General features: G+C 48.2%; 1 protein-coding gene across 1 annotated transcript in view; it reads right to left on the minus strand.

Annotated features, from left to right (window-relative positions):
• Positions 1 to 26,552, minus strand: part of LOC138514720 (collagen alpha-1(VII) chain-like) — a 1,453,166-nt gene that overhangs the window by 126,919 nt on the left and 1,299,695 nt on the right. The window contains exons 94-95 of the mRNA XM_069630120.1: positions 7,590 to 7,706; positions 359 to 436 (exon numbers count right to left, since the gene is read on the minus strand). Coding sequence (XP_069486221.1) covers positions 359 to 436; positions 7,590 to 7,706 — 195 coding nt within the window. The remainder of the gene's footprint in view (positions 1 to 358; positions 437 to 7,589; positions 7,707 to 26,552) is intronic.

Genomic DNA, 26,552 nt, shown 5'->3' on the forward strand with positions numbered 1-26,552 from the left:
CCTTTAGCCACTCTATGGCATGATCTCGATTGATGGGTTGGCAGCTATGATCAGAGTGGACAATATGATTCATGGCAGATGTGCTACATTGATAACGAGGATGACAGAAGACCTCATAACTAATGCTGATGGCCAGCACTATATTTTTCAGCTTGCCATGGCCAGTGGGCATATTGCAGAAGTGGATTGAGGACATGGGCATAATTTTAGGGGGGGACAAGGGTGTTTGTCCCCCCCCAACTTTTGTGGCACACCATCTTGTCCCCATTCATTTGGCAGGGGCCCTTTCCTTTAGATGGCATGTCCCCCCCAACATTTTCAGCAAAGTTACTCCACTGATCGAGGAACCCATACTCACCGTCTCTCCTTTGTCTCCAGAGGTTCCTGGGCTCCCTCTGGGGCATGGCAGGGATCTTCCTCTTTTGCCCCGTCCGCCCTAGAGAAAATAATAGCACATCACTCTTTCTGAGCACTACACAGACATTTGCCAACACCGGGCTAGTATTTTGGCAGCATGGTTGGCACACTCTTATACACTGCCAATGCTGTATGTAAATTTAATTGCAGATGCGTGGTTGTGGCAGCTAAGAGTTAAGAGCTCCATGTGAGTTGACAAGCCCTCTGCCATTTCACTATGTGGAAGACTCCTTTTCTAATGGTAGGTGGAATTGGGCAATGATGTTACCTCGGCTGGGCTGAGTTTCGGTTACTATGCCGTTAGTGGCAATTTGCACATAATGTCTGATTTTAAGACGAAATAAAAAAGGTTGGAAATCTCCCTTGTGATTCCCACCGGATCCTCCGCCTTAGATTAAATTGGAATTTCATCTTAACACTTCTTCCGACCACAGTGTAGGGTACTTCTTTCTGTCTTTTTATCTTGCAGCGCAATCTGAAATGACTTATTCTACTTTCGCATTTCAGGAGGAAGGCTTTTTTCAAGCCTTTGTAAACCCGCCATAACTTTGCTAATGTATGCTTAACATACCCAAATGATCCAATCACAAGGCAGGGTTCGAAACTGCCAGGAGCTGGGTGCTATTTAGCTCCTGGTTATAGCCAAGGGAAGCCTGGTGAGCTTGAAACCAATAGCCACCAGGAGCTATTTCTGACTCCCCAGGAAAGTGGTGCCAAACAAACATAGCTATTTAATATTAACTGTGTAGGTTTAGGAATGTGTATAAAAGAGAATTAAGGACACACCTGATAGTAATTTAAAGCCTATTGTATAATATAAAATAGACACAAAATTAGAATTTGCGTGACATGTATTAGCTCCTGGCTCCCCAGTATTAGCTCCTGCCTAACTCCTGCTCCTGATCCCTGCAAGGGTGTCGGACAGTCGTGTGCAAGGGATCCCTCATAAGGGCGAATCATGTATGCAGGTGTCTGCATCCTTGAGAGCTGTCTGTCTTGGGTTGAAAAGGCTATATATGAATAGCATTGGCCTATAAAACAAAGGCACATTTCTGGAGGAAAAGACATTGGAGCAAATGATTCATACCCACCATGCATTGCTCATGTGGCAAGTGAGGCTTAGCTGCTCTTCATATATATATATATATATATATATATATATATATATATATATATATATATATATATATATATAAGCCTTGTTAGATCTTTCTATGAATACAACAGGCATAGGAAAAGTAATGATAGCGTGATAGAAGAGGAGAAAGAACAACAGGCAGATAAATAGGTATATTGATAGATATTTTTAGAGATAAATCCGGCCTTGTAAATTCTACTAGGCCACTCGCATAGTCAAATGGTTTTGATGAACATCAAGCATCATTTTCATGGTACTTGATCTCCCTTCTGAGAAAAAATGACATTCTGGGAGGTTTGAAACTTTTGTTAGACATTTACTGCAAACACCTTTTTTGCAGTAAATCGGAAATAAAAGTTATACTGTGATTGGCTGTCCTCTGGGTGGCATTAGTAAACCAAACAGGTAGTGGGCTTATGGTGGAAAGTGACATTTTACAGAAAGTGCTTCTTGGTCTTTGTGAAAGCTTCTAGCGCCATGATACCCTTGTTGGTGTAGGTGTGCTCTATAAATTGTGTTTACATTACATTACAACGTTTTTGTCCCCTGTTGCCATATATCCAGTGCATTTGAATTGGGTCACATAGGCATGCTAAGTTACTCGACCTGCAGGTCCAGTAGGATTTAAGAATTTGCAAGGCCTAGATATAAGTACAAAGAATACAAAGAAAGACAGATACACTGGTGAGAGCTGGAGAAGGAGATTCTGAAGCACAAAACACACAGGGAAATATAGAGCATACCTAAATATATAAATAAAGGCAATAAATACATAGATGTATGAACACCAATTGAGAGCTTGTGAAACACACATAATCATAGATAAAAAGGGGTAATGATAGATAGATAAAGAAAATTGGATGGATAGAAGGAGAATGAAAGAATGAATGAATGCATCAGGTAGATGGGTGGAGAGATGGAGGATAGAAAGCATAGAACATGTATGAGGCCGTATTGCCACTGGTATCCTCATCCCTGTGTTGCTCGGGCCTTTCATCCCTCCTCTCCAGCCCACACTTGGGCTCCCCTCGACTGCGCCACGTGTCAGACTCTCGCTTTTGAACTCCCTCCTGAGCAGGACGTGGGCGCAGCGTCCCTACAGCCTTATCTAATCAGCAGGGAGGAGGGGAGTGGGTTAGGGGGAGGGGCTAATGATCCCTGCCGTGGAGGGAGGTGGGGGGGGGTCCTCTCTGGGCAACGTCTATGAAAGCGTCAGACTCTTCATCAGGCATGGCCGCGCTCATTTGCCTTGCTCCCCGAAGGGCGTCTTCTCCTTGTTACTTTCCAGTAGGAGGACGGGGGCTGTGCTCTCTGAGAGGAACACCCAAGGATATCGCATGGGGGGTGCGGGGAGGGGCTTGCGGGGGAGTGTTCACACCCCTGTGATGCTCATTGTGTTATGTGCCAAAATAAATCCCATTGCACCTCACAGGTGTCCTATTAATTAATTGTGCATACGTTTTCAATGTAAGGATCACGCACCGCACAAGATAGTGAGCGAGTGCAAGAAAGGGGGGAGAGAGAGAGGAGCGAGTACAAGAAAGAGTGAGTGGCGGAGAGAGAGGAAGAGAGATTAAGGAGAGTGGCATAGAAAGGGTGTGGCCTGATGGGCCAGTCCACCCTCTTTTCCCCAGGGCCAAACGACTCTGTTACATTCAGGGGAGGGCTTGCGTGAAGGGGGGGGCGGGAGGCTGCCGCGGTCCATACGTTTTACTGCTGACAGTGTAATATGACAGGTTATTTATAACGCGCTTAATACCCAGAGGTTTCTAAGCGTGGACCCAGGGATCGAACCTGTGGTGCTCGGCCAAGGCGAGCACGTTGCCGCTGAGCTATCCTCCCGAGACAAGTGTGAAGCTAAGTGAACAGACTCAATCTCACAGGGGACTGCGGAGAGTGCAGTGGGGAAACGAAGCCCCATAGCCCGTTCAGATCTGCCTTGTTATGATGTTGTTTGTTATGAAATCTGTAAAGCGCAAACTGTGACGAAAAAGGTATCCTGGCGCTAAGAGCTCTCAGAAAGAGATACAGACAACCGAAGCATGAAAAAACAAAGAGTGGGAAGTTGAACAAAGACACCCAGCCCCAGATCAGAGACTGAACAAGAAAAGTTTTCAAGACTATTCCGGGAGCAAAGATGAGCAGTAATATTCCGGGAGCAAAGATGATCAGTAATATTCCGGGAGCAAAGATGAGCAGTAATATTCCGGGAGCAAAGATGATCAGTAATATTCCGGGAGCAAAGATGAGCAGTAATTTTCCGAATGGACACGAGGAGAGGGAGTTCCACAAGGCAGGAGCGGCGACAGAAAAGGCTCGGCCACCCAGAGTGGATTTGCAAACACAGGTCTCTGTCTTATCATCAAAACGAGGCTTGGTTCCAATCTCTCATTGGCTGCACCTACAACTGGACACTTGGTTTAAACACCTCGATCTCAATAGAGAGTGGTTCGAACCATGCCGGGGTTTGTTTAATTCCAGGTGAACATTCAAGACACTGAAAGTGGTTCCAGGAAGAGAAAAAACAATCCTCAAATTGGGGTGTGCTGGAGGCTACCCATTGAGACCTTCTAGCATTGCCTGCCAGGATTCCTACAGCTGCAGTGCAGCTTCTCTGCCAGGTAGAGAGAGAATGGGGCTTCCATTCTCCATCCAATAGTCCCTCAATCTGCAGGTTTTTCAATAGATAATGCAAGATTTCAGAGGTCTGACAATCGGTCTATTTGCCAACACTGCTAATTCCCATCCCCCCATTTCTACGTCTGCGTGCCTCGCGTCCTCCTGCCAATCTTTAGCTGGGGAGGATCCGTGGCAGCAGCCATTATTCCCATGCTTGCAGTCTGCTGCCAGCGTGTCCAAAATGGAGGCTCTTGACTGTGCACTCCTGACTTCCACCCAAATCTCATTCGTCATCACATCCTGAGATCTGCCAGTAGTTCTGTAGTGTCTCTCTAAGATCCTCCCCCTCTTTGAACTCTTGCCTGGGACCTCACCATCCTTGTTGTTGGCGAAAGTAGTGTTCTTAGCTGCAATCACAGGAGGAGGGGACAGGGAAAGTTGGAGTTTTGCTGGTTCACGTTCCATGCCAGTGTTTTTTCCTGGATGGTGCGCTGCTTAAGCCTGGTAGTTTCTAGGTTTCATGAAGAATAGGTTATCATTTTACCAGCCCCTCAGCGCCCCCTAGATGTTAAGAGGGTTGCTACTATCTATATCCATCCTATAGGGGAACGTAGGAAGAGTCCTGCTTTTAAAATAAAATGATTTTTGATCCTCCAAATCAGGGGAGAAACCTTCTGTGACTACACCAAGTCAGTAGATAAACGTATCAGTTTCCACTTCCCAACAGGCAACATGTTTAAAGGGGCTCCTTTATCCAACATCCGTAAGGCAACTCCTTCGCCCTACCATAACATATTTACTGCTGATTAACGTTTTCACTGGTCCATTATTTTTCCCAGCCGAGGTATTGGCATGTTACGCCCTCATGATCTAAGGACTGAGACGGGGAAGAAGGATGTCAACCTAATGCCGGAATTCCTTACCTGTAGTCCAGGTCTTCCTCGCGACAGTCTCGCGACAGTCCTAAGAACCCTCCCACCGCCGCTTATTTAGGGTGTGGAAGGAAGCCCCATATCCTGGATAATTGAACACAGGCTTCAGTGTTTGTCAGCATGTGTAATGCACAGAGCACTTTGCAGAAAAACACTGCTATATCTCACTGAAAAGGTGAGAATATAAACGTTCTATAACTAGTGATCGAAGTGCCCGGGAAAGGTCGGGATCGGTGTTCCACTACTTTTATTTTTAATCTGTTTACCATCCCTCTACTTTTTACTACCTCATTCAACGTTCTATACAGAGGATTTGTCCCTTCATGTCCCAGTGCAAGCGCAAAGGTGCAATAGGAGCCTACGTTACTGGTCACTCAGACTTTTGCAATGCCCCGGCCGCAACACCTTGTCACATGTTGCACTATGCTTCTGCCTACCCTCTCCCCTGCCCAGACCATAGCTCCGCTACTTTTCTGGTACACTTCTACCACTGTCTATAACCATGAACCGGTATTTTACTGGAGCTGCTGTAAACATTTGGAATTCACTGCCTTCGAAAATACAAACGGTTCCAGATTATTTGAAGTTCCGAAAAGCTGTCAAAATGTGGTTCTGGTAAACAGTTTTTTAATTAGGCAGTTTCCTTGACCAATTGTAATCTGAACAAATGTATTGTGATTATGATTTCTACACCTGTGTGACATTTTTAGCTTGTGCCGGGATTTTAGAACCTGATTTTAAAATCGTTTATTTTATTTTGTGTAATTGAATTTGAACTGCTCTGAAATGTTTTTGAGATCACCTGTACGACGCTCTGATGCACTAGTTTGTCGAGTTCGCACTATATAAAAACTGTATATAAATAACCAAAGGAAGGAAAAAAACCTGTAATAGTTGTAAACACAGCCTGCCCCTCCATTCCTCGCACAGCACGAAGGGGAGAAAGAAGCGAGGTGCATGGGGCAGCTAGCCCAGCTGCGCTGTACCCAACCCTCGTATTGGTGCATTTGCTGCATTTCTTTTTCATACTTGCTTGTATTGGTGCTGATAGATGGCAAGAACAATGCACAATGAGAAGGACAAACAAAGAAATCAAAGGATTGGTAAACGATCCCTTTATAGCGGGAAAGGAGAGTAGGGAAAAGAGAGATAAAGCCCATCAATGGAGGAAGGACTAGGAATGCCCTGCACTCCTCCTCTGTTGGATTCATGGGTGCAATCAGTGCCCGTGTCGGCAGCGGGCACTCTCTCATTATGTAAAGACCGTGACGAGGACGACCAGGACTCAGAATAATGAAGATTAATGGTGAGCCATGCAGGCATACACTGTCTTGACTTATGAAAACAAAAATGGCTGCCCCTGCTACTAGACCTGCAGATCTGCGGGCTGCCATAGCAATGCACCGATTCCCCAGCCCAGTGCTGCACAACTGCTCTCCTCGTCCCCACAACCTTCATTGAGTTTTTAGGAAAAATGCTGAATATGTAAATGATGTGCCAATTGGATCCATTGCATGCAAATGTCTCTCATGAATATTCATGGTGGATCATTACTAGAGATGTCTTCCATTTCTGTGTTAACTCGGGGCTTAGATCTGGGAATCAGAGTTCTCTTTGGCCCTTATGTATAACTTCCTACTGCAAGGCCGCCTCTTTCCCTATGTTCTCTCTGCTTGCAGGATCCTGCCACTCTGCCCCTCTGCATAAGCTTTTATTCTCTTACATTTCTCTGCCGCTGGTGCCCAAGTCTGATTCTCAAGAACCCAAGAGCTCATATGCCAACAGCATAGAAAACACCAGACAAGGTGGCATGGTTTTACAAAAATGTTATGCATGGCCGACATATATCATAATTATATAGTTCTTAGAGGCCTTGCTTGAGAGCAGCGGGGAACTGTATAGGGTAGGGGTAGCTAGCATGTGGGCTGGCATCTTTTGACAGTAGCAGTGCTGTGAGTTGCTGTCTGTACGCCAGTATGGGCGTCCTTTGGGATTAGTCCTTGGTCAGGTGTTGTTGGAGAAGCCACATTATGAGACATGTGCAAAATTGGAGAAGCTATAAGTAGTGTTGCTTATTGTAACTCCTCTTGCTGCACTGAGCATAGGGCATGCATACCCCATGCCTCACAGGGCAACTCAGGCGCCTGCCTTCCTGTGGCACATAACTAGGGCGTTTCTTTTATTTTCAGAGTAATAATTATTTTAAGGCATTTTGAAAGTCCATCATTCCTAGCTGTGATCTCATCTATTGTTCTCTTTTGTCCTCAATAGTGCTGGGTGAACTGGTTCAGGAAAGCCCAGCACTGGAATAGTGGCGTCCTGGTGACCTGGAGTCCTCTGATCACCCTACCCTTAACTCTAAGCAGAGTTACCAGCAGTAGCAAGCGGGCGGTGGAACTGGCAGACACCTCCCCCCCCCGCACGTGCTCTAGGTGATTCTGTTACACTGGGTGGCAACAGTACACATGGTGGGTGCATCATACCTGCGGGCCAGGCTCTCCCTGTGGCCCCGTAGACCCCTGCAGTCCAGGGGCACCGATTTTGCCAGGGAATCCAGCCGGCCCTTTGAAGCCTCCAAGTCCGGGAAAACCTTTGTCGCCCTGAAAAAATCAGAGATTGCAGGAGTTAAGACAAGAGCATTCTGAAGGCCTCTCACTTCAATTTATTTCAATGCTTTTAATGTTGCACATTATACAATAAAAAGGGATAAAATACACAGCTCATAAATATTGTGCATTTAGCAGCGATGCCCGGTGCTTCAGTGACCCCATTCCCATGGAATCCTATGGGGCTACATGGGAATGGGGATTTACCGTTCCCCCGCCACTTGTGATATCCCGGTGGCACTGGGATATCAGGCGGTGGAATCAGTGTTATGGGGTTGGCGGCAACCTGCCGACAGCACCGGCGGGTTGTCGCCAACCTCTTTATTTGAACTATATCTTTTAAAAAAAAAATATTTGTATTCATTTTCCAATCAATAAAACATAGCTCACACTCCCAACATTTTCGGTTATAAGTATCATGACTTACATTACATGTTTTCTCCTTGTTTGTCTTCCCCCTTCCCTCCCCTTAACCTCAAGCTTTCCCCTCCGTACCTCTGGCTCCCAATGTTCGGGCTTAGTTCTCTTCCTGGTTCTCGGGTGTGTAATCTTCACTGGGGTCACCCTGGGTGTGCCCATGCAACGAGGCTATTTATCTCCATTCTATCAGTGGCCCTACCTCTTCACCCTCCCCTCTGTTGGCCGCCTCATACCAAGCCACTGTCTCGGCGTCTGCCCATTTTAGGAGGTCTTTCCACCATGTCTCTGATCTGCGTCTTTGGGCAGCCTTCCAGCTCATGGCAATTCTCCTTCTGCCCAGGATGTATGCTAAGTTTTTAAGTTTACATACGTGTCTCAAGTTACGTGGCCTGGTAAATCCCCCCAACATGCATGCCCACATGGATTCCACGTCTATGTTAATTCCCTTTTTTCCGATAGCTTGAGTTTAATTTCCTTCCAGAACTTCCTCACCGCCGGACATGCCCAGAACATGTGGATCATGCCTGCTCCCTCCTCCCCGCACGTGGGGCATTTTTGTGCTTCTTCGTTCCCGAATTTTGCTATCATTTGGTGGGTCATGTATGCTCTGTGGGTAACGTATAGTTGAATCTGTTGTAATCTGGCATTTCTAGACACTTTCTTGTGGTATCCTTGGGCCCTCTCCCATTGTGCATCGTCCATGGTCTCTCCTGCCTCCTCCTCCCAGTCCTGCCGCAGTTTGAGCGGCTCTTTTCCCACTCTCGACATTGTTAGCTCATATATCCTGGATATTTCATGACCACCCTCCCAGATGTCATACATCATTTCAATGGCTGTGTCCGGTTGCTCTGCTAGCGCTACTTCAGACCACTTTTCTTTCACCCGTTTGACTATTTTGCAATATGTATTATGCTGTCCCACATGTACCCCGGTTCCATCCATTATTGTTTGAAAATCCAAAGCCTCCCCCTCTTGCCAGATATCCCCTAGAGTGGCTAGGCCCACTGGTTCCCAATATTTCCGGATCCCTTTTCTTAATTGGTCATCTGCACCGCACAGAGCCACGAGTGGCGCCTGCGGGGAGCACGGGGTCGGGCCTCCCATGGCTCGGCACGCTTTATGCCAAATCTCCCAGTCCAGTGTTAGCAATCTCGCCCTACCCTGCATTTCGGACTTGGGTAGCCATATTAGTTCTCATAGGAAGTATGGGCCACTCTCATCCCTCAGCAGCCTGGATTCTGCTGTTTCATCTTCCGCCAAACACCTGGTTACGTATTGCAGTTGCGCCGCCTGGTGGTATATCTCAAAGTTCGGCAGGTTTATCCCCCCTCTGTCATACGCATTCTGTAGTTTCCACAGGGCCACTCTGTTTCTTGTGTTGTGCCACAAGAAACCTATGTAATTTGGTGAAAAAGCGCCTCGGCACCATATGCGGGATGTTTGTGAAAAAATGCAGTAACCTGGGCAGGACCACCATTTTCAGCAAGGCCGCCCTCCCCACCATGGCCAGGGGAGCTTTTCCCAGAACTCCATGCTGTTCTTGACACCCTCCACTGCTTTCTCTATATTGTGCCTGTGCTCCTCCTCCACTGTATGGTAAATATTGATCCCCAGGTATCTGAACATTTTGATCTGCCAAGCTTTTTGCAGGGTGGGTAGGTTTTTCTGTAGTATGCCTCTATATCTGCCCAAGGTGAACATGCTTGATTTTTTGGGGTTGACCTCTATCCCGGATAGAACCGCATAGGGTTCCATCACTTCTAGGATGTATTGCAGATTCTCCTCCAGGTAACACAGGTACAAGAGCATGTAGAGCTGTATTACTGTCTCAAGTAGATTGCCAGTGGCTCAAGTGCGAGAATGTATAGCATTGGGGACCATGGGCATCCTTGTCTCGTGCCTCTGCCTAGTTGCCACCTTTCTGAAATTATTGCTCCTGTTTTTACCCTGGCTGCAGGGAAGCTATACATTTTCACCCACCACAGGTACCCAGGTCCCATATTCTTTTAAAACCGCCATCAACCATGGCCACCGAACCGAGTCAAAGGCCTTGACTGCATCTAGCGAGACCACCGCTATTTCGTTCGGCTCGCCCTCAGTCTGCTCTGTGATGTGGTGGAGCCTCCTGTGGTTATCAGATATGTTTCTGCCCGGGACGCACCCTGTTTGGTCCGGGTGTATTAGTTTGTTTATCACCGGCTTAAGTCTATTAGCGAGTACTGACGTGAGGGTTTTGCTATCTTGGTTTAACATGGATAATGGTCTATACGACCCACACTCTGCGCTGGGCTTGTCTGGTTTAAGGAGGGGGTGATGACTGCCTCTCTCAGAGATTCCGGCAGTCTCCCTTTCTCATATGCCTCATTTAGCATTGCCAGTAGTGGGGGAAGGATCTCTTGTCTATATGTTTTTATAAAACTCACTGGGGAGCCCATCCATGCCTGGGGTTTGCACGTGGGTAGATGCATCACCACTGTTTCCAGTTCCCCCAGTGTAACTGGGGCTTCTAGGTTTTGTCTGTCTTCTGTGCTTAATTTAGGCAATCCTATGTCCTCCAGGATCTCCTGCGTCTTCCTCTCCATGTTCTTTCCCATATCTGCATAGAGGTGTTTACAGAATCTGAGGAAGCCCTCATTCACCATTTTCTGTGTATTCCAGATTTGTCCTGCCTCTCCCACTATCTCTCTAATTGCAGGCCTTGGTGCCTCGTTTTTTTGTATAGCCATGCAAGCAGCCTCCCTGGTTTGTCCCCACCTGCATGTTGTCGTTCGATATATTTCTTGTAGTTCAAGTTTAACCTCTCCCATAGCTCCCCGCCGGCCATTTGTAACTGGCTCGCACATTCTGCCTGCACCTGCGAGGTACCATCATTATTCATTATTGTTTCTAACCTCTTCTCTATGTCCTGTAGCTCTCGCTCTATACCCCCCTGAAGCCCTTTAGATTTGGATATGGCCGCCCCCTTATTACCACCTGAAAGGCCTCCCACAGGGTTCCCTCCGATTCCACACTTCCGGTATTATTCTCAAAATAGCTTATTATCTCTTCCCGTAGGTCTTCTCGGAATGTGGTGTCTCTTAGCGCTTCGGCTCTGAGCCTCCACGTTGGAATTCTGGCTCTTGGTGGCTGGTGTCGCCACTCCAGAACCAAGGGGGAATGGTCTGATAGTATTCTGGCTCTGTATTCCGAGCTCACCGTTTCTCCCGACATATCGGGGCTGGCGAACACACAGTCCAGCCTTGTATACAGATTATATGGGGCAGCGTAATGTGAGTAATGTCTTGCCATCGGGTGTTGCCGCCTCCAGATGTCTTCAAGCCCAAAATCGCTCAGCAGAGCCCGTAACGCTCTTGCTGCAGGGGTGGGTTTTTCTAATTTCGTATCCAGTGTGTCTAGTTTAGGGTCCAATGTACAATTGAAGTCCCGCCCCATATTATCACTCCACCTGTGAGGGCTGATCTTACGTATAATGTTTTATTATAGGTCACTGTGTCTTGATTGGGGGCATATGTGTTTATAATGCTCAGTTCCCTGTTCTCCAGGAGCCCTTGGAGCACTACCATCCTACCATCTGGTTCCACCATGGTCTCTGGTATCTGGAAAGGCACCTGAGGTGCCACCCAAATGATCACCCCTCTAGCGTATGCTGAGTATGTTGCTCCTATAGTATTGACTCTCCACTTTTTTTAATTACCTCCAGTTTCTCCTTGGTGAGGTGAGTTTCCTGCAGCAAGGCTATATCTACTTCTTGCCTCCTCAAGTACATCATCACCTTGTTCCTCTTCAGGTAGGTGTTAAGCCCCCTGACATTCCAGGTTATTATTCTGAGGTCACCCATTGCCCTTCTGGTCCCTCCCCCTGTCCCTCCCTACATGTCCTTTAACCTGAGAGTCCTTAGTGTGGGTTATGCGCAGAGGCGCGCAGGTGCTTGCTCGTTTCCTAACAACTAACACTGCAAACTCCCCAACTCCCCCTTACCCCCCTCCCATGCCAACCACAACTGTTGCCCAGCTCCATCCCTGGATCTCAGGCATTCCCGCATTTGGTCACATCCGGCTAAGCCGGTACCAAGAACCCAGCAGGTGGTTACCGCTCTACTGGTAACTCAACTAACCTACTTAAGGGGGTGTGAGGTCGGGTGCTCTGTATTTCTCTGTTATGTGCTCATTTCGCTGCCTTCTCATTATATAACATGACTATAATCAAGTCCCATTTTTGCATCTCATACAGCACCTCGCTCTGCCGCCCCTCTGCATCATTTCTCTGTGCTGCTTCCTTTCTGGTCCTCCTTCCCCTCCGGCCAGTTCTGTGCATCCAGCTTTTCCGATGCCTGCTCTGGGGTGTCAAAGAACAGTGTCCTGTTCTTGTGGAATATCTTAAGTCTTGCGGGGTAAATCAGCATGTATCTGTGGCCCGACTCCCGTAGTCATCTCTTTACTGCTCCGAAATTGAGTCACCGCCGTTGCACCTGGAGTGTGTAGTCAGGGTACGCTGTAATTGAGGCGGATGCTCTTTGGATCGTGCCTCCCTTGCGAAAGTGTTCCAGGATCCTTCCCCTGTCGCAGTGAATTTAATATTTTAGCTATAATGGGCCCCCTTCCACTCGGTCACATGGCTGGCACCTCCTGGTTGCTCTCCTGTCCTGTGCTTCTTGCACCCCTTCTCCCAGGGGAAAGTCCGTGGCGACTCTGTTGTGCTTCAGTGACCGCACCGAAATGCGAGTCTCGTCCCTTTGTTGTCCTAGGTGGCCATTTTGGTCCTTATCTCGTAGTGGGTCATTTGGCTCAATGTATGCAGCTCCTCCGGTGTCGCACTGTTGCGGCAGCCGATCCTACCATTATGTGCAGTATCATCTCGCATGCATTTGCCTGGGTTTTTGTCCAGATTTTAACAAGTTGGAAGGCAAGCTTTATCAGGATGTGTTCTGGACTGTCGGGAGCTCCACGGCCGCTCTTCCTCCTACATGGCTTGCTGCCACGCCCCCCGCCAACCTCTTAATGAGGCCCATAGTCTCTCAGCGCTGGACTGATCAGTTTCCCCCTAAAAATGAGAACAAAGCAAGGGAAGGACAGCAAAAGGCTTTACTTACCTCCAAAAAGTCAGGCCCAGATTGAAAACTTAGCAAAAAGAAAGGCAGTCTTATAGAGGTGCATGGGAGGAAAGAAGCAAAAAGAAAACATTTCCTAATACCAGGCTTTGCTCCCCGCTTCTCAATACCTTTGCACATCCAGAGAGCATGAGTTTCCCTGCAAAGGTTCTTCAGCGTGGTGGGTGGCTTTGTACATCATGTAAAGCACTTGAAAGGTGGAACAGGTCTCGATGGGGTGCAAGTGTAGTAGGAGCTCCGTATCTATATATATATAGCTATATCAGTCATTGTCGAAATATAGGTATATTTACTGGCTATATCTATATCTACCAATCTGTCTATGGATTGATCTATCACCCTCAAAATTGGTGGCTCTATCTATCTATCTATCTATCTATCTATCTATCTATCTATCTATCTATCTATCTATCTATCTAGTTAGTGCTGGTCTCTGACATGAGGGCAGCCTGCACTTTGCAAGTTTGAATCCCTAGGTAGGGATAACGTAGACTTTCATCCGTCCAAGGCAGATAAATGAGGGCCTTTATATGGGATGACAACAATTGTTATTACAGTACATAGAAGTGGGAAGAATCTGGCATGCAACCTTATAAAAGCACATCAAATAGTGTTATTATTACCAGGGAGGACTGGGAGGATAGCTCAGCGGAAACATGTTTGTCTTGGAAGCAAGACAATGCAGTGCAGCACAGGTTCGAATCATTGTTCCGCGTTTAGAGACTGGTCTCCGGAACTAAGTGCACGAAATAAAAGATTAATTAATTATTAGTTGGTGAGTCTACCTATCAATCAGCAATTGATCTATCTCTCTATCACTCAGGAATCTAGTTATTGATCCATATGTCAATCGGTGGATGCATCCATCTTTATCTCTCTCTCTCTATACATATATATATATATATATATATATATATATATATATATATATGCACAGATGCGTGTCAGTCAATCGGTGGATACAGCTGCATGCCTGTGTCTATATATCCATCACTCTTTTTGTCTTTGTTTCTCTTCCACCCTCTCTCACACTCTAAAATGCGCGCGCGCGCACGCACGCACGTACGCGCACACACACACACTTCTATCTAGCTATACACACGCGCAGACACACACACAAACAGACAAACATACATTTACCAAACTATCCATCTTTCTATTTATGACTGGATTGATCTATTGATCAGGCTATCTTTCTATCATTTGGTAGAGTTATTTATGTATTTCTCGTTCTATCTGTGGATTAATATGCCTATTAATCAATCATTGTCCTTGTACCCGCGGGCGCATCTATCAAGTAATGTATCATTGGTTGATGTGATGTAGTTATCTGTAGATTTATTTATGTATACATTTACATAGTATTAGCCTATTAATCAATATATTTATCACTGGTAGCTCTATCTGTCCATCCATCTATGCATCCCTTGTAATGAAGGAAAGTGTCAATAAAGGACTTGCAGTTACAGTTGATGTCGTTTTGTATCCCACAAACACATATCTTATCACATAATCAACATATACGAATTGGGGAGAATATTTCAGGGCAAGGCATAGGTAAAGGACTTTGGGGAGGCAGCTCTGCTGTGTACACATTATAAAGGAGAATACGTTTCCAGATGAACATTCCAATGGGTGACTTTACTGCTTTTTATCAATAAGGTTGCATAAAAGGAACCCCACTTTGAACTTCATTAATCTCCAACCTTATTCGCAGCCTCGCACCAAAGAGCGTAAAGGTGCTAAAACATGTCTGTGATTACTGGATGCATTTTGGAGAGGTCTGTCTTTGGCCAGAAAATATAAATTTAAAGTGATACAGCCCTCAGTTTGTAAACACTGACGTCTCCTTAGGAAACATGTGTATACCACCAGCCCCACCTTCCTTCTGTAAGAATATCCCAGATACATCTCAGGAGTTTAGGGGGTGAGTGGCTGCAGATTATCATGGGACAGGAGTATTGGCCTTTGCACAGCAGAACAAAGAAAGACAGCCAGAGGGGCAGTCAAAACCGTCAACGACCACTTAAGAAAAGCTTTCTTTCTATGAGCCAAAGTTTGAAAGGCCTTGACACCAAGCTTTGGACTATGACCGTCGTTGAAATCCTCGAAATCCTGATATATATTGCTTTGAGGTGGGTATCGGGAAGGAGGATGTGGAAGGGGAAATGGAACCTTTGGTGGCGTGAAGTTGTGACCAATATCACATGGGAACGAGGGTGCCAGGCGGCCCGGGGAACAGGGTGGGTGGAAAGGGAGGCAGTTCGGAATGGAGTGTGAACAAGTGAAGTTGTTTTTTGGTACCCCGCTGCGTCCGGGCTTTATTTAAAGTGTCGTGTGGGAGCGGGGGAACAGTTACAAGGGTTGCCGGGATCCCGTTATCAGGCAACACCATAGAAGCATTGATGGATGTGACCCAAATTGTCTCGGGAGGATAGCTCAGGGGCAATGTGCACACCTTGAAAGCAAGATCCTCGGGTCCACGCTTAGAACCCTCTGGGTATTAAGCACGTTGTAAATAACCTATCAGATCAAATCATTAGGTAACCTACAGCTGAGGTTCTTTTCTGCTTTTCATTTACGTCCTTAGGCACCTGAGCTTCACATCTTTGACTGAATAAAGTTTTTAAGCTACAAAAAACAGTGATGATGATCCATGGAAGCCGTTATCTCTATGAGATTCCACGTTTCCAGAGAACTTCTACAAAGTCGAAACAACTAGTTGTTGAAGAGCCTCGGGAGACCTGCCAGGAATGCGACCTTCCCTTCCTGGACCGTTGTATCAAGTCACTGCGATTTCCTTCTGTTGTCGGAGTTGTTCGTCCGCTCACCTCCGGAAGACCTTAATGAGATCGTGCTTTCCGAAGGCGGTGCTCGTAATTGAGCGAGTCTTTTCTGCAGTGCATGCTGCCCTGACCCCATGACCCGGTAGTAATTCCGCTGGGGACTTCCCTGATACGGCAGTAGCGCAAGGGACAATAAACAGAGAGGTGACTCTGGGTAAAAAAAGACAAGCCGAGCTGTCAGACATCGCCCGGGGGGGGCATCAGCGCCCATGACCTGGCGTGTGCCACCGGGGACTAGGAGCAATCCAGGCTGACTCAGGCTCCTCTTCAACTCTCACGGAGCTTATGTTTGTGGAAGGCCCGTTACTTGGCCCGGGCGTGGCGGGCAGCTGCCCGGGGGGCAATAGCCCCAGTCCCTGAAGCCTCTGGAGGGGATGAAATTCCCCAGTGTCTGGGGCAGTGCTTTGCTGTGGGGAAAGTTCAGCGGGTCAGTTGGCCCTGCCCCTTCCGACTGTAATGTCACGTAGTAAGCAAGTACTACGTGACATTACAGAAGTCAGATGCTCTCTCTGACCACTTTCGCACCACTTGGGGTGGCGTGGGGGGCATAAGCACAACAATGAAAACACTTCAGGTGCCCCTGCAGCTAAGACCAGCCCCTCCCATCACAAAGCCAGCAGGAAACTGCTAATGGTGGGCCATTTGACACTGAATGGTTTTGTGCTGTCATTGTGATGGGAGAGGAGGTGCAGTGGGCTGTGGGGAGTGGGCGTGCCTTGCATGGATGCACTGTGGGCAACACAGTAAAAATGGAGACCTGTTTGAGCCCATGGTGCGTCCCTGCAAGCCCAGAAAATGGCCAAAATACTAGTTTAAAGCGGCACTGTTTCTTTCATGCTGCTTCTTTTCCAAACTATGTATCAATTCCACTGTAAACCACTTCCATGGCACTGGTGATGAGTTACTTCACTATGCAGAAAATAGTTTTGACCAGTGTTGCTGAGTAAATATTCTTTAAGCCACGACCCAGTTTATTTAATTATTTATGCAATGTTTGTCGGGTACATGCACACAGATAATTTATTTATTTGTGCATTGTTTGTCGGATAGATATATCCGACAAACACTTCATAAATAAATATACAGGTACCCGACAAACATTGCATGAATAAATAAATAATCCGGGCCCATGTATCCTTATAACAAGTCAACAGTCAGACTTTACTGTATCAAAGCATACACTAGACTCCCATTCCAAAAAATTTAAAGTGATTGTTTATTGGGTTCAGGTGTTTCCTTGCCATTGCCCTTTTGGCTTAGGTTGCCTCCAAACCCACTTCAGCATCTTTTGTTCTTTGTTGGTTGTATATACTGCATCCTGTGCCATATTCATGGTCTCTTGGTGTTCCCAGTACTCATTATCTGCAGCTTAAGTGGGACTGGGGCATACAATTGTCTTGGGCACCAATGAAAAAGTGTCCCACCGTTGCAACTGGCAATTCTTTCTTTGTGTGACGGACTGTTTGACTTTGGGTAGGAGTTCCTTAACGGTGTAGTTTGGGAGTGGTGCGCGGGGAGCGGTGAGAGTGAGGCGCGGGATGGCGTGGGGGGCGCATTCCTAGTATTTCGTCCTGGGCACCAAATGGACTACAAACTGCCTTGGTGACATGAAGTGAACAGAGCCGAAAAAATAAATGTGCACATTTCATTAAACTTGTCTTTCACAATTAAGAAAGTGCACACACCAATAAGTATTTCACAAGAGAACATATTTCCTAATACCACAGATGACTACAGAAAGTATGCGCGCACCTTTTTAAGATAAGAATCTTTAACAAATCATGGAATTTATAGGGACTGTCATTGTATGAATGTAGAAATACAAATTCAAGAATGCTAAGTAACGCAAGTCTAAAAAATTACCTTTTAGGTTTTGAAAAAGTACTTTCAAGACTTAAAGCCACATAAAAGGTACTGTGATAAATCGCCTGTATAGGCATAGGCAGCGCCGGCTCAAGGTGCGCTCAGAGGGTGCAGTCGCATAAGGGCGCACCCACGGCGCAGGGCGCCTTGCCGCGGGATTAATGTCATGTAAATGCTATTTACATGACACTGAGCTGGCGGCAAGGCGCCCTTAAACACACTTTACAAGCACAGCAGGGTGCTACGTCGTTCTATTGTTCGGTTGATACTTGTTTCGAACAACAGAACTGAGCCCACTGATTTTCTGCATTTGTGGTGGGCGGGGGCACACCAATCTCGCACAGGGCGCTGGCAGACCTGGGGATGGCACATAGGGATAGGCATCCTACTTATTTATATGTGTAGTGAAGACAACGTTACATTCTGCACACATGTGCACCCTTCTTTGTGTGTCAAATAAGAACACAGCACAAAATTGGATATTTCACAGGAGCTTGATTTGTTCTTTCTGATGCCAAATGCCAACGCCTTCCTCAGTTCTTATCATTGACAGTTAAGAAAGACGTTTAAAGCGTTTAAATGCCCCAGTGAGCGTCCTGTCGACTTGGCTGCCTGAGCGGCGTGCACTGTGTCTCTCTCCCTAGCATCCCTGCTAAGGGGAGACACCCACTGCTTTTTATTGTAGGCCTAAATTCGGAGACAAGCATGAAACCCCAGAGGCTCAGGGACCAACCCAGAGGTTAGGCAGGCCTGGGTGATACAGAAAACCGAGCCACTGGCCAGGAATAGTGCTATTATATGATATGATAGGTTATTTATAATGCGCTTAATACCCAGAAGTTCCTAAGCGCAGACCCAGGGATCAAACCTGTGGGGCTCTGTGTCGTCTTGCTTCCAAGACGAGCACGTTGCCCCTGAGCTATCCTCCCGAGTGAATATCTATGCCTGATGCATGTGTCCACAATTCAGGTGTGGACTGACCTGTTGACGAATTGAGAGATTTTCCCACACGATATTCCTGTTAAAGCCTATGAGTTCTCAGGGTAAGTTGGTCACATGTTGAGCTACGCAGGTCTAGCAGACGGATACATGCATGGCTACAGAGACAGACATGTAGAGGATAGACTAATTGAGAAAAAATATTGATTGGTTGATTTACTTATTGAAACAGAGTTAGACGAGACCCCAGTCTTGAAAGAGGCATGGGGCTCAAGGGACCCTGGGGGCTGGGGTAGATGCCCTGCTTGAAATGCTGACCTGGGGCCGACAATTTGGGTTCCTGTTTCTAAGGCCCGAAAGGTTTAAAGACAGTGGGGATATAAGGACCAGCCCTCGCCACTGAATGCTTTTTAAGAGAGAAAGCAAAAGAGGACAATTCTGCAGACCATATTCCAAAGGATGAGAACACAAAACCAGGAAACACTGCAGACTTCTGGGGTTCACCCGCATGTGTGCTGCCGAAGCGTCAGGGTGCCCCTTGAGCCACCAACAACAGGGGTGGCTCACATGGCCCCGTTTGAAGGACCCTGGGAGCTGCAACTGGAGACAGAGAGGAACACAAAACAACATTGTGACAGTGGCTGGCACGCACGTGGTTTGAAGAGCAAACGTTGAAAGTCACCAGGGCTCACAGCCAAGACAGCAGAGTTAGGAAACAGGCATTCAGCGGGGCTACGTATTGTCAGCCATCAGTGGTGCCATGTTGAAGTCGGGCGGCCATTAGGGAAGGACCAACTGTCTCCAAGATGGCAAACTAGCATCTTGATTCCTCAGCCCTGGCTGCTACGGCTCTAGCAAATACTGAAGGTGCCATGAATAGGAGAATTGTATTTCAAGGTGGATCCGGCCAAACAGAGGTCTTGATCAATCCCCCTGCACAGGTGTTCCCGCTTCCCCAGTAAAATATCCAATTAACAAATAAGGGGAGTACTAAATAAGAGGGGAAAGCGCCCAGGGATGTTTGGGGAGTAGGAGATGGGCAATGAGCGATGGAGTATCGAGAGAGAAGCAGGGAACACAGACCCAGGGTTGGTAGATCGGGCCAAGTCGTATTTCAGTGAAGAGAGACCAAGCAGCATGACGAAACTGAGGAACACCTGGTCCTCCCGAGACCAAGAGCTGATGAAACCCAAACCTCCACACCCCTGAACTCTACTGAGAATGCAGCTGGCCAGATCCAGTGAGATCCTGAAGTCCCCCAATGATAATAAACAGACCTGCAACCTGTGACTGCTGACCTGGAGGCTCTGTGTGGTGTCCATTGCAAACACTTAAGAAATAGATGGTCATCTGACACTCATCTGCAATGGGTTTCGTTTTCAGGGGCTCTCAGGAGCCGAACCAACGTGACTGTGTTTTGGACTTGCCTTTTTGCACAAAGACTTGTTGAGCTTTTATGAACATTTGCTGAATTTTGCCAAGGGAAGACCCCATCAGATATTCCATACACAATTGTTTTTTCCTCCTGTCGCCACCTTGACAAACATGTGTCTTCTTGTATTTTTGATTGCATCACATGCAGGCAGGTTTTCACCTCTGTAGTCACTGCAGGCCCAAACATCATTTTTAAATGGCCTCCAAATATCTTCTTCCCACCCTGCATAGTCTGCATGACTCAGTCCGGCGTTTGAAAGTCCACGTTGCACTGCTGGTTTTGACCTAATCTAGCAGTAGGTGAATCGAAGCCTGCAAGCATCTAACCCAGCAGAGGTGAACTAAATTAAGTACCCTTCCTCGTCCGATGCTTGTATAGGTGCGTGAATATTGTAAATACATCTCTGGGTGCAAGTGAGCACTGTCCTTCTTGTGGTGTCTGCCCCTTCAAGGGCACACATACAGTGGAGTGACACAACTCTGCCACGTGTGCACGTAATAAACAGGGCATGCCACAGATCGCCAGTGCATGTCACGAGTGTTCCTTATGCTGGGGGGCTCATGGGGCCGGAGGGGCACACCGGCAACCATCTGTAGTGGTTGATTTGAGGTACAAACCCGCAGGGCTGAGGCAGTGAGAATTCTTGAGGGCATTTTGTCTCCTGATTTCCATGCCGCAGAGTCGGCGAGTTCTAAGTGGACGGCCGCCATTTTGTTTGCATGTGGTGGTGAGGGTTGCGGCTCCCATTGGGAGTGCTCGTGTGCCTCCCATGTGAATGTTTGGATCCCATTATACAGGGGGTAATATTCTAGTGCTGGAAACCGGATTTGGGGTGCTTTCGTACACTTTTCTCTTCAGCATTGTGGTCCCATACCGTCCCATTTGTTCCATCCAGCTCAATTTTTGGGAACTTTGGTATGTGCTGGGGAGGATTTTTCCTGGCTGTTTGGAGAGGGGCAAGCACTACAGCAAACCCGAGGGTGGAGTGTTGGCTACTATTTGCACGCTCAATTTTTTTCGGTGCATTCTGCCTGGAGGAGATCCATCGTGAGTTACGGCCCCAGCTTCCATGTGGGGTACTCGTGCGTTCACCACCATGGGTGACCAGGAAGATGGTTCAGGAGCCCAGGCGCTGGCAGGGCCAGCGGCCTCAGTTGGTGCACAAGCACCAAGACAGCAAGGTGCGCTTACACCAATGCCTGAGTTTGATATTTCTGAGGCCCCGTCGACCCTTGGACCAAGGTGGAGGCTCTGGATTGACCGTCTGGACATGTACTCCCGGCCCACGGGTGAGACAGATGAGGACAGCAACGTGGCCATGCTTCTATACTCGGCAGGACCAGCAGTGCACAAAATCTTTCAGTCATTGCAACCAGTGGATGCATCATACGCAGCAGCCAAGAACGTGCTGCGCGAGCACTTCATGCCATTAGCCAACGCGGACTATGAGGATTTCATCATGTGTAGCGCCAGACAGAAAGATGCCGAGCCTCTGGACTCGTTCTATGGCTGCCTGTGCCGGATGTCGTGTGCCTGGGAAAACCGTCAGACCATGGTTAGGAACCAGCTCATTCAGGGCTGTTCGTCTGGCAAGCTGAGAAGGCAGGTGCTGTGGGAACCGGTCCCGCGCTGTCCCGCATACTGGAGATCAGCCAGTCCCATGACGTGTCGAAGTGAGGGCGCCGAAAATGGATGCAGCCATTTGGCCAGGGTAGACGGAGGAAGTGGTGCTGTGGCCCGAGGTCAAGGAGGGAGAGGTGCCCGACGACCGGGTGGTTGTCAGCGTGACAGAGGAGGCAGGTCTCTGGAGTCATGCCTCAAGTGCAGTTATGATCTCCCGCACCTGGCAGAATGCCCTGCGCAGGGAAAAGCATGTGGATGCTGTGGGGCGCTTGATCACTATGCCCGGATGTGCAGGGCACTGTTACCAGTGGTGGTGCAGAGGGGGCCGGTAAAGGCGGGATTCTTTAGACATCAGCGCCCACCCAACGTCTCCCAAGTAGATCAAGGGGAAGATGGCCTGACTCACGAAGAGGAGAAAGAGGATGAGGAGGAAAATATCTTCTTCATATCCAGCATCAGTGTGCTGCGCCCCACCACCAGAAGGCAGCCACTGTGTCTCGTACAGGGCAATGAGTCGACGGTACCTGTGCTGGTGGACACGGGGGCATCAGTGAATGTGATGGCTATGGTACATTATGATGCCATGTTGGTGCCACCCATGTTGCAGAAGCCGAGGGTACGTATATTCACGTTTGGCAGTGAGCAGCCCATTCCAATGGCCGGAGCGTTTGTGGCAAAAGTTGAACATGGAGGGACATCCATCAAAGCTCGGTTTTACGTGATGAGTGTTAGCAGCAACACTGTCCTGAGCTGCGCAGCAGCAGAAGCATTGGGTATCGTAAGCTTGGCATATGCGGTGTACGTAGATGACATACAGGGACTTCTCACAAAGTACAGTCAGCTGTTTGAGGGGATAGGCTGCATGGCTGGCGAACCTGTGAGGCTGCATATTGATGAGTCCATCTAGCCAATTGCGCTCAAGCACCGCAGAGCCCCATTTCATCTGCCAGACCTAATGAATAAAGAACTGGATAATCTGGTGGCGCTGGACATCATCGAGAAGATGGATGGACCCACTCCCTGGGTGTCACCTATAGTCATTGCACGCGGGCTGAAGTAGCCTGACTCAGTAAGGATCTGTGTTGAGGCTCCCAAACAAGGCCATCAAGCACGAGAGACACCTCACGCCTATGATCAACGACATCATCGTGGAACAGAAAGGGGCTCGGCTCTTTTTGAAACTTGACCTCCATGCTGGCTACCACCAGGTGGTGTTACACCCGGACTCGATATACATCACCACTTTTACCACACACCGGGGCCTGTACCAGTACAAACGCCTAGGTTTTGATGTGCCATCAGCCGTGGAAGTGTTCCAGAACATCATCCGTGGGACCCTGGCGGATCTGGAAGCTGTTCTCAACATCAGCGATGACATTCTGGTGTTCGCAAAAATTGCGGCTGAAAACATGGAACGGTTGGTAAAGACTCTGAAATGGCTGCAGGCGCTGGGGCTGACCTTGCACAAAGACAAGTGCGAATTCGTGTAAAGAAAAATGTAGTTTTTCGGATTCGTGTCTAAGGAAGGGAGTGTGTCACCTGACCCTCGGAAGGTCAAGTACCTTGTGGAGGCAAGGCCCCCAGAGAAGGTAACCGAAGTCCGAAGATTTCTGGCGATGGTCACTTATTGTGGCCGCTTCATCCAGAAACTAGCTTCGAGGTGGGAGCCCCTGAGAAGCCTCACCAGGAAAGATGTGACATGGCAGTGGGGCCTGCTAGAGCAAGCTACTTTTGGGGATGTTAAAGGAACGTTGATGGCAGAAGACACCATGGCGTTTTTCAATCCGTCGTTCATCGGAGGTGGTGGTGGACGTCAGTCTGTTTGGTCTGGGTGTGGTACTTATGCAAATCGATGCGCAAGGAGAGATCAGACCGATCACCTATACGAGCAAGCACTGTCGGAAACAGAGCAGCGTTACTTGCAGATTGAGCGGGAGGCCCAGGCGGTTTTGTGGGGTGTGTCGGCACTTTCGCCTATACGTTCTCGGACAGCCAGTGACAGTGGTGATGGACCACAAGCCTCTGCTGCCAATCTTAGCCGGCTCGTCATCAAAGCCCCCAGCCCGATTGAAAGGTGTATACTGGCGCTCCTAGTGTACGGGGTCTCGCTGGTGTATCAACCGAGCAATAACAACGCAGCGGATTATCTGTCATGGCACCCAAGAGGCGGGGTGGAAGAACATGAAGACATCAGTGGTGAGGAGGCCGATGAGCATGTACAGCTAGTTGTGGAATCGGTGACCCCGAACTCAGTGCCGATCCAAGAGCTTGAAAGCGGCGGCGGCAGAGGATGAGCGTTTCTTGATACTAAGGGTGGCCCTTCAGCAGGGGTCATGGAAATCGGTGGTGGACACACTGGAAAAAAGGACCCAAGAGACGCAGGTGGCACTGGAACAGTTGTGGACGGTGAAGGAGGAGCTGACATTTGTCAAGTCAGGGCTCTTACTCCGGGTAGACCACATAGTGGTGCCGATGTGTAAAGTGCCACAGGTCAACGAACTGGCACACCAGGGTCATCAAGGGACAGCAAAAACTAAATCAAGGTTACGCCAGAAAGTGTGGTTCCCTGATCTTGAGAAACAGGTGGAAGCGTTTGTGCCGGCCTGTGTGTGGTGTCAGGCGGCTGCCCTGGCACAGCGATAGCCCCTCATTGAAATGATGCCTCGAGGAACAAGGCTCTGGGACAACATGCATGCAGACTTTGAGTCCACCGGCAAAGACTCTCACTTCTTGGTGGTGGTGAACGAGTGGTCACGGTACCCCGAGGTCGAGTTCATCAAGTCGGTGTCATTTGATAAGGTGGCCATGGCCCTGGAAAAGATCTTTGCCACTCATGGGCTGCCTGAGACCCTGGGCTCAGATAATGAACCGCCATTCCAAGGAGACAGCTCTGCCCAGTTGATGGAAGAGTATGGCGTAAAACACAGGGAAATTACACCAGTCTGGCCCTGTGCCAACAGAGAAGCTGAAAGGTTCATGAGACCCCTCAACAAGGTGTTCCGGATTGCTCATGGCCAGTGCCACTGCCTACAACGGGCGCTGTACCAGTTTCGGAGGGAGTATAGGGCCACCCCTCATGCGTTGACTAGAGTGGCACCAGCAGAAGCAATGTTTAGACAGTGTCCGAGGGGGTTAATACCTGAAGTGAGGGAGAGAGAACCAGCCGTGATTGATGATGTTCAAGTGGAGCTAGAAAGAAGATGGAGGACAGAAGGAGAGAACATGAGAAGAGAACTCCGACCCTATCAGCTTATGTCATGAAGTGCTAGTGAAGAACCAGCATCCACAAGGCAAACTGTCACTGACCTATGAGCCTAGTCCCATGGACGTAGTAGCAGTGCGTGGATCCATGATGAACTGCTACGTTCACCCGAAATGCCAGTTTCTTTAAGAAGGTGGGAGAGACTAGGCTGGAGGCAACCCAGCGAAGAGACTGTGTCGAGGTACCGGACGAGGGCGGTGGCCTGGCCCATCTGCCAAGTCCCCTGGGTCAAGGGGATGCAGGTGAGGAACGCCCGATCCCAGAGGCAGGCAGGAGGTATCCCCAGAGGTGTTGGACCCCTGAACTGGTGTATCCAGTCCCCGGGCTGAGCGTGAACTTGGCCTGGGAGGGAAGTAAATAAAGGGGTGTTTGTTAGGTTTGCAGTGAAATGTTGAAGTTATATACGTGTGCCTCTAGTGTATTTGTTTGTTATGAAAAAGGAGGAGTGTGGTGCCTGCCTTTTTAAGGGCACACACACAGCGGAGTGATGCAACTCCACCCCATGTGCACGTAATAAACGTGGCATGCCACGGATCGCCAGTACGACCGTGGAACCCAGAGAGAGAACACTGTGTCACAAGTGTCCTTATGCTGGGGGGCTCACGAGCCGGATGGGCACACCCGTCAACCATCTACACTCCTTATGAGGAGTTCTTACAACACGAAAGATTAGGTAAGTAAATTAAAGATCTGTTTACCCAGCCCCAGGGTACAGAAAACTGGAAGTCGTAGATTTACAGGTATAGCAGGGAACAGAAAATACAACATTGCAGATGACAGTGTTACCAACCGCACGTCCTTACTATGAATCTAAAAAGGGTGTCCAGACAGCCTTTTCCCCTCAGAAGTTGCATTTCTCCGCCTCCATTTGCACAACCAGAGACATGTTCACCATCCACCATTCAGTCCTCACACTCGCTGTACTTTTTCCAGGCGCACAAGGTCAGCAACTCGGCCACTGGCAGACTACATATTAGCCAATGTTTGTCAATTTACAATGGGTTTTTATGTCCGCATGATCTTTCATTGGGTTTGCACTATGGATCAAATGGGAAAGCTTGACCAGAGACCTGTTGCACTCTTTCAGCACCCTCTTCCCATAATTGCTTTACTTTAGGTCAGTCACGGTGGTAGACCCCATCCCCAGCACTCCCCTTTCTCATTCAGCTGTAGTTTGTCCATACAAAGTGGGGAGCAGTAAATCCGCAATAGGATCCTCTGGTGAGTGTATACCAGTTGCAGACTTACACCTTGCATTATGTCAGATTAGATCAGACAGAAGAGAAGGTCAAAACTATACCTATGCATTCCTCCTTTAATCCTCCTTTCACCCAGGTTCTACATA

This window comes from Ambystoma mexicanum, chromosome 12 (genome assembly GCF_040938575.1).
Source record: "Ambystoma mexicanum isolate Mex_15411 chromosome 12, UKY_AmexF1_1, whole genome shotgun sequence".
NCBI lineage: Eukaryota > Metazoa > Chordata > Amphibia > Caudata > Ambystomatidae > Ambystoma > Ambystoma mexicanum.